This window comes from Hyaena hyaena, unplaced genomic scaffold (assembly GCF_003009895.1).
Source record: "Hyaena hyaena isolate Hyena2069 unplaced genomic scaffold, ASM300989v1 scaffold_108, whole genome shotgun sequence".
Taxonomy (NCBI): domain Eukaryota; kingdom Metazoa; phylum Chordata; class Mammalia; order Carnivora; family Hyaenidae; genus Hyaena; species Hyaena hyaena.
Genome location: NW_024080741.1, coordinates 621,735 through 633,739, shown reverse-complemented (window position 1 = coordinate 633,739; position 12,005 = coordinate 621,735). Strand labels below are relative to the sequence as shown.

The window sequence follows — 12,005 nt, the reverse complement described above, 5'->3', positions numbered from 1 at the left end:
CTCGAAGCCCTTTGTGTGCTCATCCACCGTGGCAGTCAAGGACAGATGAGTGGATGAGGTAGGAAAGAATGCATTTGCCCAGAGGACACCACTGTGTGATGGGAGGTGGGGGGAGCTTTCTCCAAGAGCTGTTGGTTAAGTTTTATCAGCTTTGGTGAGATTGGGGGGCAGGGGGTTGCTAACATGAAGGAGGAATCCCTTTTAAGCTATTATCCTCTTACACCTTCAAGACTGACTTTAGGGACAGGCAGATGACACTCTGAGCTTTCAAATATGATCCTCCATAGGATTCAGCAGGTGCAGCAGTGGCGGTGGGTGGGGGGTACTCAGAATTATGAACTGGAGGGCTGGGGCTGGGGAGACCAGGAGAGGAGATAAGTCAGAGGGCCAGATCTCTGGGGTTGTTCATTCATCCTAAGCTGGAGTGACTCACCTCCAGGCCTGGACTGGCCTCTGGCTGATTGAGTCTGGGTTATATGGTTCATTAGTCATCAGAAACCAAGAAAGAATTTTCTCCTTTCTAGGAGCGTTTCTTTGGATGATATCCCAGCAAGCCAGGAGCAAGCCCTAGGGAGAAGTGAGCTATCCAGGTCCCCTTCCTGGCACTCAGCTGGACTCCCACAGAGCTGGGCTGTTTGCCTTTCAGAGGTGGTGACAGCTGTGGGGTGCTGCCCTCCTGAAGCCCTAACAGGTATAGCAGACCTGAGAGACAGTCTTCCCCAAGCCCTGATGCAGAAGCAGAGGCCAAGGTCCCTCACTAGCCTGGCACAGGTCTGGAGAATGCACAGGTGTGTCATGCACATCACTGCTGTGCGTGTGCACACACGGGTCTGACGGCTAGGCCCATTTGCACATAGGCAGAGGGAGGGGAGGAGCCCTCATGCAGCTCCAGAAAGCAGGCTTGCTGCTAAAGGCCTCTGGACAGGGACACATGTGTACTACAGGACACGTGCTAGAGAAACACACTTGCAGTTTATGGTGCCACCATCGTTATGCTAGGCAATATTCCCCAAGTAGGTCTGGAGGGCCTGGGAAATTGAAACTGGATCCTGGTCAAAAAGATTCCCTAGAAATTCTGCATAAATAGTTGATAAGTCACCTGCTTAGAGATCAAAATGATCCCTCTTCATTCATCTGCCCTTCTGTGTGAACCCATGGCATTATGCATACATCTGGCATGTAGCTGGTCCCTGTAGCTGATCCAAGTACCTGTCTCCTACCTTCTCCCTTTGCTCAGTGCACAAAATCACACATGCAGCCCACCTGGCAGCCACCATGCTCACTCAGTCTTGGAGCTCACAAGCACACGGTGTCACTGGTTTCCAAGGGATGAAACTGTCAGGACTGAAAACAAGCTGCCGACCCTGCTTTCAACTATCAGCCTCCTCTGGCCCCAATATCAGGGAGGATGAGCCATTTGCCAGGGAGGGAAAATTGCAAAAGAAAACCCTTCCCAAAAAGTTGAAGTATAAGGTCTCTAGCACTTCATTCTTTTCCTATCACGTCCGTGCACCCCAGAGTGTCAGAGCCATTGTCTACAGTGAGTTAAACCGGAGGCACCAGGACACGGTTTCTATGGCAACCCCTGGAGGCTCTGATTCAGCTCAGACTTAAAAATGATATCAAATGATTGGAGAGTGCAGGAGAACCCAGCCAGCAGCCTGACCCCTGTCCCCTCTGGTTCCTAGACTCTCAAGTCTAGCAGGAACTAGAAGGTCCACATCACAGAGGGAGGAGGACAGGCACAGATTTCAGCTGGGACCACAGAACAGTCTTTAGGGAAGCAAGTTCATGTCCAATTTTGGCCTATAAATGGGTTTGGAGTTAGCGTACTGTGGCCTGAGTTTAAAAAGGTGGCTGAGATGGTCCCTTCCAAATGCTGTAGTGGGAAGGCCACCAGCGGTGCCAATGTTTCCTCAGGCAGGAAGATAGCCTTGGGCAATCTCTGCCAGACCCCGGCCGGCTCCTCCCACCTCCTGTGCCCTGAATCCAGTCTTGAGGGACAAGGTGCACCCACCCCTGCCTGCCCCTGTCTGGTCTAGCTGCTGGAGCCCTTTCACATGACTCCAGACCCCTGGAGAGGCAGGACAGGACCCATGATGGCTGATGTTTGAGTGCCCACTGGATTGCACACCCTTGCAGAACACAGTTGGCTCTGAGACGGAAACTGAAGCAAGGATTTATATTGAGGGTTGAGGGCTTCACCACACAGGCCTGATGGCACTCAGGTAAGGAGGCACCCATGCAAAGGACTCTTTTAGATACTAAGAAACTACCAAGTCAGGGCAGTGTGGGAGGTTCATTGGGTGCTCTCATCACATTTGAGGCAAATGGCAACATGGGGTAGGAAGCTGGGGCTTAAAGAGAGGCAGCCTGAGTTCAAATTCTAGCTTCATTAATTATTAGCTGTATGACTTTGGGCAAATAATTTTTCTGTCTCAGTTTTTTTTTTTTTTTTAATCTGTAAAACGGAGCCAAAAGTATTGGCTTAATAGGATCACACTGAGGGCTGAATGAGATGCACCTGGGGAGCAAGTTCCCAGGTGCCTGGCACATATTAAGCATGAGTTCCAGGTTCTTACTTTAGGGTCTGAGTCACAAGCCCAGCTCTCCCCACAGGAGGATGCTAGGCCCAAGGTGGTAGAAGTGAGAAGTGGCACACAGAGAGGTGGTGAGGAGGTCTGGGTTCCAGTCTCTGTCCTGTGGAAATTGGAGCAGATCTCAACCTATGTGAGCTTCATTTTACTTTACTAAATTCTTTTGGATCTAAGGTTTTATGGGTTTATAACAAAATGGCTTGGGAGGACTCCTTTCTCCTCCAGTCCCACATTTCACATAGGAAAACTTATGGCTGAGGGCTGTGTCCCTTGCAGACTACAGGCAGGGTCCTTCTGCTATTACCGTGTGCCTTATTCTTGACATTGACTCACAGCTCCCCAACCACGGTGGCGCAAAGGGCAGCTCCTACCTGCAGCAATAGCTGTCTTCTTGTCCACCGTCACGGCCACAGCGGTGCTTGCTGTTACTACCATTGTCTGGCCTGGACTTTCTGGGGAAACAAAAATTGCTAAGTCAAGTTCTCAGTACCTGGGGAAAAGTCTGTGGTTGGGTAGTGGTTGGGTAGGCTGAGAAGACAATATAAATGCCAGGTGAGGGCATTCCTTGAATAAGTCAGGGCGAGGAGGGCAGTGTTTGGGGAAGCTGTTGCCATGATGGCTCTGTTACCATCGACCACTGGTCTTTGCGGAGTGCCTGCCAAGTGTCGGGCACTGCCACCCTCCTGTGCAGATCTGAACCTGCCAGATAAATACACCATGGCCCCTAGCCGCCCAGACAATGCAGTGTTGTCCTCATCATGAGGACACTATGAGTTTGCTCTCCCTCAGGGCAGCAACTGTCTGTTGGCTGTTGCCTTACTTGAGCTCAGAGACACTGCTGTGTCCCTCTCAGGACATGCTCCACCCAGAAGACTTGCCTTCTGTCAAATGATTCTTTCTAGCAGAAGGACAGGCTGTGTTCCAGGACTCGGTGGTGGCCGATCCTGGGTTGTCCTTCATCAGTCACATGAGTCAGGGTGACACTGACAGCCAGCCCCTCTGGAGGCCAGATGGTAGGGTGCACCAGACACAGACTATTGCCTGACACCTCTGAGACACTCCATAAATCCTGGTCATTGGTGGTGATTATCAAACCATGTCTTTCACTTGCTTTACAGATTGTTGGTGTGCTTCTGGGACACTCTGCTGGACTCTTGAAGGGCAAGGGGCTTGCCTTGAGCTGCTCTCCACACTTTTTCTGAGAGAATCGGGCCACCATAGGTGCAAAATTCAGGTCTACATTAAAACAGAGCTTTCTGGCTCCAAGGTGGTATGGGCTACTATATGACCTTGGGCTTTTAAATTTTCATCAGTCCAGGGACATGGCTTTGCTTTTCAAAGCATTTTTGTCTAGCCAAGTTCCATTACTGAAAATTCCAAGAAAGGGGAAAAATTTTATCAGGTGATATCTTGTTAGAATGTCTTTATATATCAAATGTTGCTTGAAACAAATAGGTCATGAGAAGCTTGTGCGGAAATCGTCTGCTGTGGCGAAACTTAAATTAGCCAGTTTCCTCATATCTCTTTTGCTAAGCTCATCCGTCACACCTCGTTATAATCAAATATCCCACAGAAATCCAAAATTACTTTGATACTATAAACTTACAATATGTAGCATTGTCCTTGATTTGAGGAATTTGCCATGATAAAATGACAATAAACACAGAAGTCAGCTTCCTCATCTTGCCTCTAGAAATGTCTAGAAAAAAGAGTGATAGGCCTGAGGCACCTGGGCATTAGTGAGGCTCTGCTCTGTGCTGGCAGATTTCTCAGGCACTGGTTGCAAAAGACGTCTCTGTGTGGGCAGAACTCAGCCCACCAGGCCCCAGGCAAAGGGCAGCAGAGTCAGCCTGGAGAGGCAGAGTGAAGCCTCCACTCACCCTGGAGGTGACTCCTCCGCCTCCTCGGGGTACCCACCCCCCATTACAAGGAAGCTGTTGTTGTCTTCTTCCTTGGGGGAGAATGGGAGTGTGCAGAGGTGTCCACGTGTCTCTAAGCATAGGCAGGAGCTAAAGCAGCAAGTGAGGGTGTGAAAAGAGAGCAAGCTCCTGCCTCCCTACTCAACCGTCCCCCCTTCTGGGTTGCCAGCTTCCCTCCCTTCTCCTTGTGGCTTAGTTCCCCACCCACCGCCCTCCTACCTCTCCGCCACAAAAAGCAACCCCAGCAGCCTTCAGGCATGGGCCCAGTGACAACACAGGTAGGAGGGAGCCATCATCATGGGCTGGGGGCGGGGGCCAGGGCTTCACTCCAGAGAACTTCCCCAGGACCCTGCGGGAGCCCCTCCTTGGGGAGCCCTTGATCCTGCTACAGAAGGTGACAGGAAGAAAGAGCTGCCTCTTTCTGGCTCTGGGGGGCAATGTGGGGAGGGGACCATTACTTTGGCTTTGTGAGCCTCTCCTGTAGGCTTTCACTGTGAATAACAGCACTCACTTCCTCTAACGGCTCCTGGCTTGCACTTAAGGTGGGCAGAACTTGGGTTAAGCCTGGCTCTGTGGCTCCCTAGCTGTGTGATCCTGGGCAAGTCACAGAACCTCTCTGAGCCTCAAATTTTTCTTGTGGAAGAAGAGAATAACAACACTTACAGTGTTGTGGAGATTAAAGAAGTTTATATGCTCTAGAACATTTTGTAAAACCTATTAGTGTTGCATTCAGTGGGGGGGGGGGGTGGGGAACAGGCATAGGATGGAGAGGTGGGCTTAGGCACAAAGTGAAGGAGTCAAGAGGACATAGAGGGGGATCTCCTGGGTCTCCCCAGCCTTTAGCTCAGGGCATTTCTCTGTCAGGAAGATGGAGGATGGTTTTGGTGGAAGTGATGGCTGGGGGATTTTGGTGGAAGGGCATCTCCATTCCAGGTGGACTCCCAGCTGAGTGCTCTCCTTCTCCCTCCTCCCTTCCTTCTCCTCCTTCTCTCCTTCCCCCTCCCTCTGTTTCTCATCCTCTCCTGTCTTCCCCTCCTTTTCCTCCTCTCCTGCACCTCTTCCCCTTTCCCCTCCCCCATCTCTTTCTCTTCCTCCCTCTTCCCACTCCTCCTCCTCTCCCTTCCTCTCCTCTCCCTCTCCCCTTTCTTTCTGTATCTCTTTGCACTCTGACCTGGACATGGATATTTATAGGCTCTCTTGCTCCGCTGTGCTAGGGTCAGTTTCCCCCAAGGTGATCTGGTGGAGAGCTTGCTCTGCTGCAGACTCTTGAACTCCTGGATGAGTCCCTCAACCTCTCTGGGCCATAGAGTCTTTGAGTGTACATTAAGGTGAAGCCTTGCATCCTCCAGATCCCTTCTCCCTTGTAAACATTTTGCAATTTTAGAGGTGCTCTGTTAAAGTCACTTAACTTTTCTTTATTTGCGCTATTTTCCAGCGTGGGTTCTGGGGGTTGAGAGTTGGCCCAGTGCCTGGAGCTGTGAAACCCTTCCTGGGCTTTGGACTTACAGGGATTTGGATACCAAGTTGGTCCATGGGACCAATCTTGGCTGCCCTACTTCCTACTCCGTGAGCCCCCAGTGGCCTGCCAGCCAGGAGGTGCCCAATTATTACTGGGAGTTCTTGAGGAGCAGACGGGGGGCCCAATGTTGCTTTTCCTAGGAGACTCCAAGGGAGTGGAGACCCCAAGGGAGTAGAGACCAGGCTGCTTTCTCTGGGAAGAGGTGTGATGGGGCAGTGAACTTGGTAAGTACAGAAGTCCTCTGATGGAATAGATGGAATAAGACCTGTTACTTTCATCTGGGAGGTTTAAGAAATTTTCAAAGATGTTTAGAAATAGAAGGATCTTAAAGATCAACTCTACTAATATCTACCTATTTGGACTTTGGGCTAGAATCCAGCTCTTCTTGACTTTTGGGTCAAATCTCTTCCTTTGTGCCATGCTGGATTTTTAAGGGCTAACTTTGGCTGCTAGCTAGGGGATAAAATGATCTGTCATATATTCAGGGTAGAGACCAATTGTGTGATAAGGCATGAATGAGCTTTTCCAAGTTGCTAACGTGTCATGAGGGAGGGTTGGAAGGGGACCTTGAAGTATGGACATTCTCTCCCATGTATGCTCCTGTTTCCCACCGAAAGCACCCATAGGAAGCTTGCTCTGGTCCCAGCTCAGCCCCAGGACACAGAGGTGCAGATTACCTGGGGCCTCTGCTGACCTCAGATTGAAGACAAAGCTGCCCGCAGGATGCTCAGCAGCCTGGCGGTACCACAGAGGGAAGTGGTCCATGGTGAATATGCTGGCTTCATCCTCAGGAGTCAGGAACTTTCTGCAAGGAGAAAGATTTGGTACCTCCCCTTAAATCCGAGAACATGTTCATCCTTCTCTCTTTTTACACGAGGTCATCTTGGCTGGGCCAAGAAGAGAGATTCATCTCTACTTTGGTAGAATTTCAGACAGACAGAAAATATTAGCCCCTAAACTAGTTTTACCCCATACAATGTTCCTCAGCAATTCCTGCCCTTTCCAGAATCAAATACTGTTGTACATGATGACACATTAGTAGCTAGAAGAAGCTATAGAGCCTGTATTGTGAAAGAACACCTTTAAAAAAAAATGAAAACTCCTTTGCCTGTGGGGTTTATTTCTTTTGGATATAGTGTAATTTCTTTTTGTCTGGTTAATTGGCATGTCTGAATGGGGAAACTGTAGTCAATTCTATCACTGCACAAATTCTGCACAAATTCTCCCCAAATGGTTACTTCAAAAGTCATTGCCTCTAGGGTTTAGAACACATTATGAGTTATCTTTTTTTTTTGAACAGCTTTACCTTGCTAATTATGGTTTTGCATTCCCTGAACACAGCAGCCAGCAGAAGGGAGTGCTGGTCCAGAAGCAGAGTGGGAGGTAGGGAGAAGCTGGTTTGTGGATTAAAAAAGACACTGTGGATAACCCACAAGGTGGATAATTGAAGTTTGATTTTAAGAGCACTTGGCTTACATGTTCAAAAGAAGCTGACCTGTACAATTCCTGAGCTGCCAGGCATGTCATGGTCTAGGTGAAGGGAGCCCTCTGGAGTTGCATGGTGTCCATGCGGCTATTTGTGGTGGCTGTGACTATAAGCCAGGAGGGTCTCTCTGTATTGAGATTTCTCTCTTCCATTCATGGAAACCTTTCAGAGAGGATGCAGGGAAATACCAAGGATGCTTTTATCCCCTTCATACTGCCAGGTGTGGTTCACCCTGTCCAACTTTGGCCAGACAATGACATGGGTGTCATTTTCCGTGTGGGGGTGGAAGTGTAAGGGAATGGAAGTACCAGTGGTAGAGAACAGGAGGGGTAGTGAGTGTGGGGAGGCCAGTTCCCCACACTGCTCAAGGCCTTAGAGTGAATCTACAGTTTACCCACCAGATTGGGTCCATTGAGCCATTTGCTATGTCTCTAACAGGGCTGTGGAAAGGGTTAGCAAGACAGCACTCTCCTCTGTTCACCTCTCTGGGAGTGAGGGCAAGTGGGGTGAGGAAAAGCCACTTGATTTGTCTTCCGAGAAAGCCTCAGCTTATGAGCAAGCATGGATCTGTCAGAGTCCTGGAAGAAGCTCAAAGATGGCTCTCCGGGGCCGAGTGTGCTTGGATTCAGTGAGAGGAGCAGTGAGTGGGCGGGAGACTGTGAGGTGCCTCCTCACTGTTCTCCTCCAAGTGCCTGGTGGCCTCTGCCTATTTGAGTCTGGTGGTTTGCAGAGCGGCAGGTGGTTCTGCTCTCCCACCTGCACCCAGCACCCTTTTCTGGCTCCCATCCTCCCTTTACTGCAGTGGGGAGGACACCCTGGCAAGCTGGTCTCCCAAAATGCAGGCTTTGCTGGGAGCATGGTCTCTTAGCCTCAGCACTATTGACATTTTAGGCCAAATAATTGTCGTGAGGATGTTTCACAGCATCCCTGGCCTCTGCCCACTAGATGCCAGTAGCAAGCCCCCATCCCTTAGCTGTGACAACCAAACATGTCTGCAGACATTGCCAAATGTCCTTGGGGTGGGGATAGGGGAAAAATACCCCCAGTTGAGAGTTGCTGGCTTAGGGGATATGTAAGTTGTTAACAAAAGAGGGGACATGGCCAAATAATTTAGCTTGTCACATAGAGACTGGTCCCTGGGAGAAAAACAGCGCCTAGGTTTCCTTTTGTGGAAGTGATTAACCCTTCCAACTTTAGTGTCTCAGCCACTCTCTTTCCTGACTGGGCCACTGTCCCTCCTTTCTTGGGGACACCTTCAGGATGATTCTAAGCCTGGTGGAAGAGTTATTTTTCTGACCCTCCCAATCTGCAAACCACAACCTTTCCACCCTCCTTGCACTGTGGGGCTCCAAGAGTCTGCCTGTCCACATGCCACAGGAACACCCGTCAGGGATCCCTCTCCCTCTCCAGCGGGACTCACTTGTCGGAGACCTTCTCAGAGCCCACAAATAAGCTGCTTCTGAGGAGGCCGGCCCGGGTGCCCAGGAAGGCCATGTCCACCACCTGTTCGGAGTCACTGTGAAGCAGACAGAGCAGCTGTCGTTACCATACAGTGAAATGATAGGTCTAGGAAGAGGGCATAGGGGACACAGGGAAACCTGTAGGCCTCTCCTGGTTTCTGGCCTGCTCTTTGGGGTGGGCGACAGGGGATGGACAGGCAAGTTGATTGCTCAGAGGGTTGCACACACATGCACTGGCCAGCCTTTGTGAGCATCATGTTTGTTACATCTGGTTGACCGGGATCCCCTGGGCAGCATCTCCCCTTGTTAATGGGGTCCCCTAAGCCTCTGCTTTTCTACTTTTTTTTGCTCCTAATTTGACCATCCAGGTTTTAGGGGAGTTGGCTTTGGAAGACAGAAGGAATTCAGGAAAAGATATTTTGTCTCGGACCTCAGGAATAGGAACTTCTCATGACCGGCACATACATGACACTTCAGAGTTTTAAAGCCCTTTTCACATGTTTACCTTAATATTGAAATGTAAAAGGAGGAGAAGACACTGTCTACATCCACCTACGTGAACCCAGTGGGCTTTAAAACCTTGCCAGCAAGATTTGAGAAAGAAAATCCATTAGCTAGCTGGAGTGTAACTAGTTTTTCTCATGGTCTCAAAGCCAAACTTCTATGATGATGGTACCAGTGGTGGGAGTCATCACCTCTTTTTTTTTTTTTTTTTTTTTAATTTCAGCTTTTTTGAGATATAATTGAGCACAATTATAAAAGTTTTTAAGTACTTATCATGGTTATTTGATATATGTATACATTGTGAAAGGACTCTTCCCATCTAGTTAATGAACACATCCATCATGTTAGGTATTTTTATCTTTTTTTGCTGGGGTGAGAATATTTAAGTTTTATTCTCTTAGCTAATTTCAATTATACAATACAGTGTTATCAACTACAGTCTTCATGTTTTACTTTAGATCCTCAGGCCTTATTCAGCTTGTAGCTTAAACTTTGTACTGACCTGTCTTTACCCAACCAGCCCACAGCAATCGCTTTTCTTCTCTCTGTTTCTATGAGTTTGACTTTATTTTATTCTTTTAAAGATTTTCCAAATAAGTGATACGATGTAGTATTTGTCTTTCTTTGTCTGGCTTGTTTCACTTAGCATAACGCCCTCAGGGTTCATCTACATTGTCATAAATGGCAGGATTTCCTTCTTCATGGCTGAATAATGTATTTTTCACATCACACATACCACATCTTCTTTGTTCATTCATCCAATGATGACATGTTGTTCCCATATCTGGGCTATTATAAATAATGCTGCAATGAACATGGGGGTGTAGATATGTCTTCAAGATAATAGTTTCATTTCCTTTGGATAAATAACCAGAAGTGAGATTGCTGGACAGTACTGTTATTAATTTTTTGAAGAACCTCTAAACTGTTGTTTATAGTGGTTGTACCAATTCACGTTTCCACCAGTGGTGCACAGGGTTCCCTTTTCTCCGTATCCTTGCCAACACTTGTTGTCTCCTGTCTTTCTGATAACATTCTAACAGTGAGGTGATAGCTCACTGTGTTTTTGATTTGCATTTTCCTGATCATTATTGATGTTGAGAACTTTTTCATGCATCAGTTGGCTATTTGTAGGTTTTTCTCTGGAAGAATGTCTATTCAGTTCCTCTACCCTTTTAAAAAATCAGATTGTTTTGTTGCTATTGAGTTGTGTGAGTTTTTAAAAAAATATTTTGGATATTAACCCCTTATCAGATGTAATTTGCAAATATTTTTTCCCACTGCATAGGTTGCCTTTTTATTTCGTTCTTTTTCTCCCTTACTTGCTTTGGCTAGGACTCCCCTACTATGCTGAATAACAGTGGTAAGAGTTCCTTGTTCTTGATCTTAGAGCAAGAGCTTTCAGCTTTTCATTGTTTTCACCACTGAATATACTATTAGCAGTGGGCTTGTTATATATGGTTTTTATTTAATTACTTCTAACTTTATTAATATTCATATGCCTAGCCCAATTTGCTGCAGGCAATTACCTAATTTCTCTTAGTACCTAGATCAGTGGTTTTAGTAAGTGTATAAGGTAGGCAAGCCTGACACAGGGTTTGAACTCCTGAATGCTGAGATCTTGACTTGAGCCAAAATCAAGAGTAGACGCTTTACTGACTGGGCCAGCCAGGCATCCTGGGGAAGTATTTTTTCTTTTAACCAAGGCTCAGCTGTATGGCTATTGAGTTATCCCTAATGGAATTCTGTTAAGAAGGCTGTACCATGCAATGTTAACTGATAGTACCCAGAGCTGGATTAAAACTCTTGGTCTACATTCTGGAAAATCACTGAGGTCTGAAGATACAGATGGGGTCTGCCTGCTCCCCTCTGATGTTGTAGTAACCAGAATTTCCAAGGGTGGGGCCTAAGGACTCTTTCTCTAAAAATCTTCCTGATGCAATTCTTTATTCAAAAGTACTACAGAATAGTCTAATGAGACTCCTGCACCCATAAATTAGCTTCAACAATTACCAGTCTATGCCAATCTTGTTTCATCTACAGCCTCCTGCAGCCCTCAATTAGATTATTTTGAGGCAAATCTCAGATACTATTTCATTGATAAATATTTTAATTTCTATCATTAAAATATAAGGAATGAAAAAAATCATTAATGGCATTATCACACCTAAAAAAAGACTCCACAATTCCTTAATAGCATAACTAATCCAATAATCCACAGTCCTCATGATTTTTTTTAAAAGCTTATTTGTATCAGAATCAGACTAGGGTCTACAGTTCATATGTCTCTTTTCTTTCTCTCTCATTTCTCAATCTCAATCTAGCTATATATACTAATTGAACTGTAATCCACTTGCCACACAGTTCATCCATTTAAAGTGTACAATTAAATGGCTTTTATTGTATTCACAGAGTTGTGTGGCCATGACCAGTCTATTATAGAACATTTTCATCATCCCCAAAAGGAACTCCAAACACCTGTTAACAGTCATCTTTAGTCGCTTTCAACCTTCCTTTCTC

At 47.1% G+C, this 12,005-nt stretch overlaps 1 protein-coding gene across 1 annotated transcript in view; it reads right to left on the bottom strand.

Moving 5' to 3' along the window:
- Positions 1-12,005, bottom strand: part of CACNA2D4 (calcium voltage-gated channel auxiliary subunit alpha2delta 4) — a 112,956-nt gene that overhangs the window by 41,634 nt on the left and 59,317 nt on the right. Inside the window, exons 24-26 of the mRNA XM_039236349.1 lie at positions 8,942-9,037; positions 6,713-6,840; positions 2,969-3,049 (exon numbers count right to left, since the gene is read on the bottom strand). Of these exons, the coding sequence (XP_039092280.1) occupies positions 2,969-3,049; positions 6,713-6,840; positions 8,942-9,037 (305 nt within the window). The remainder of the gene's footprint in view (positions 1-2,968; positions 3,050-6,712; positions 6,841-8,941; positions 9,038-12,005) is intronic.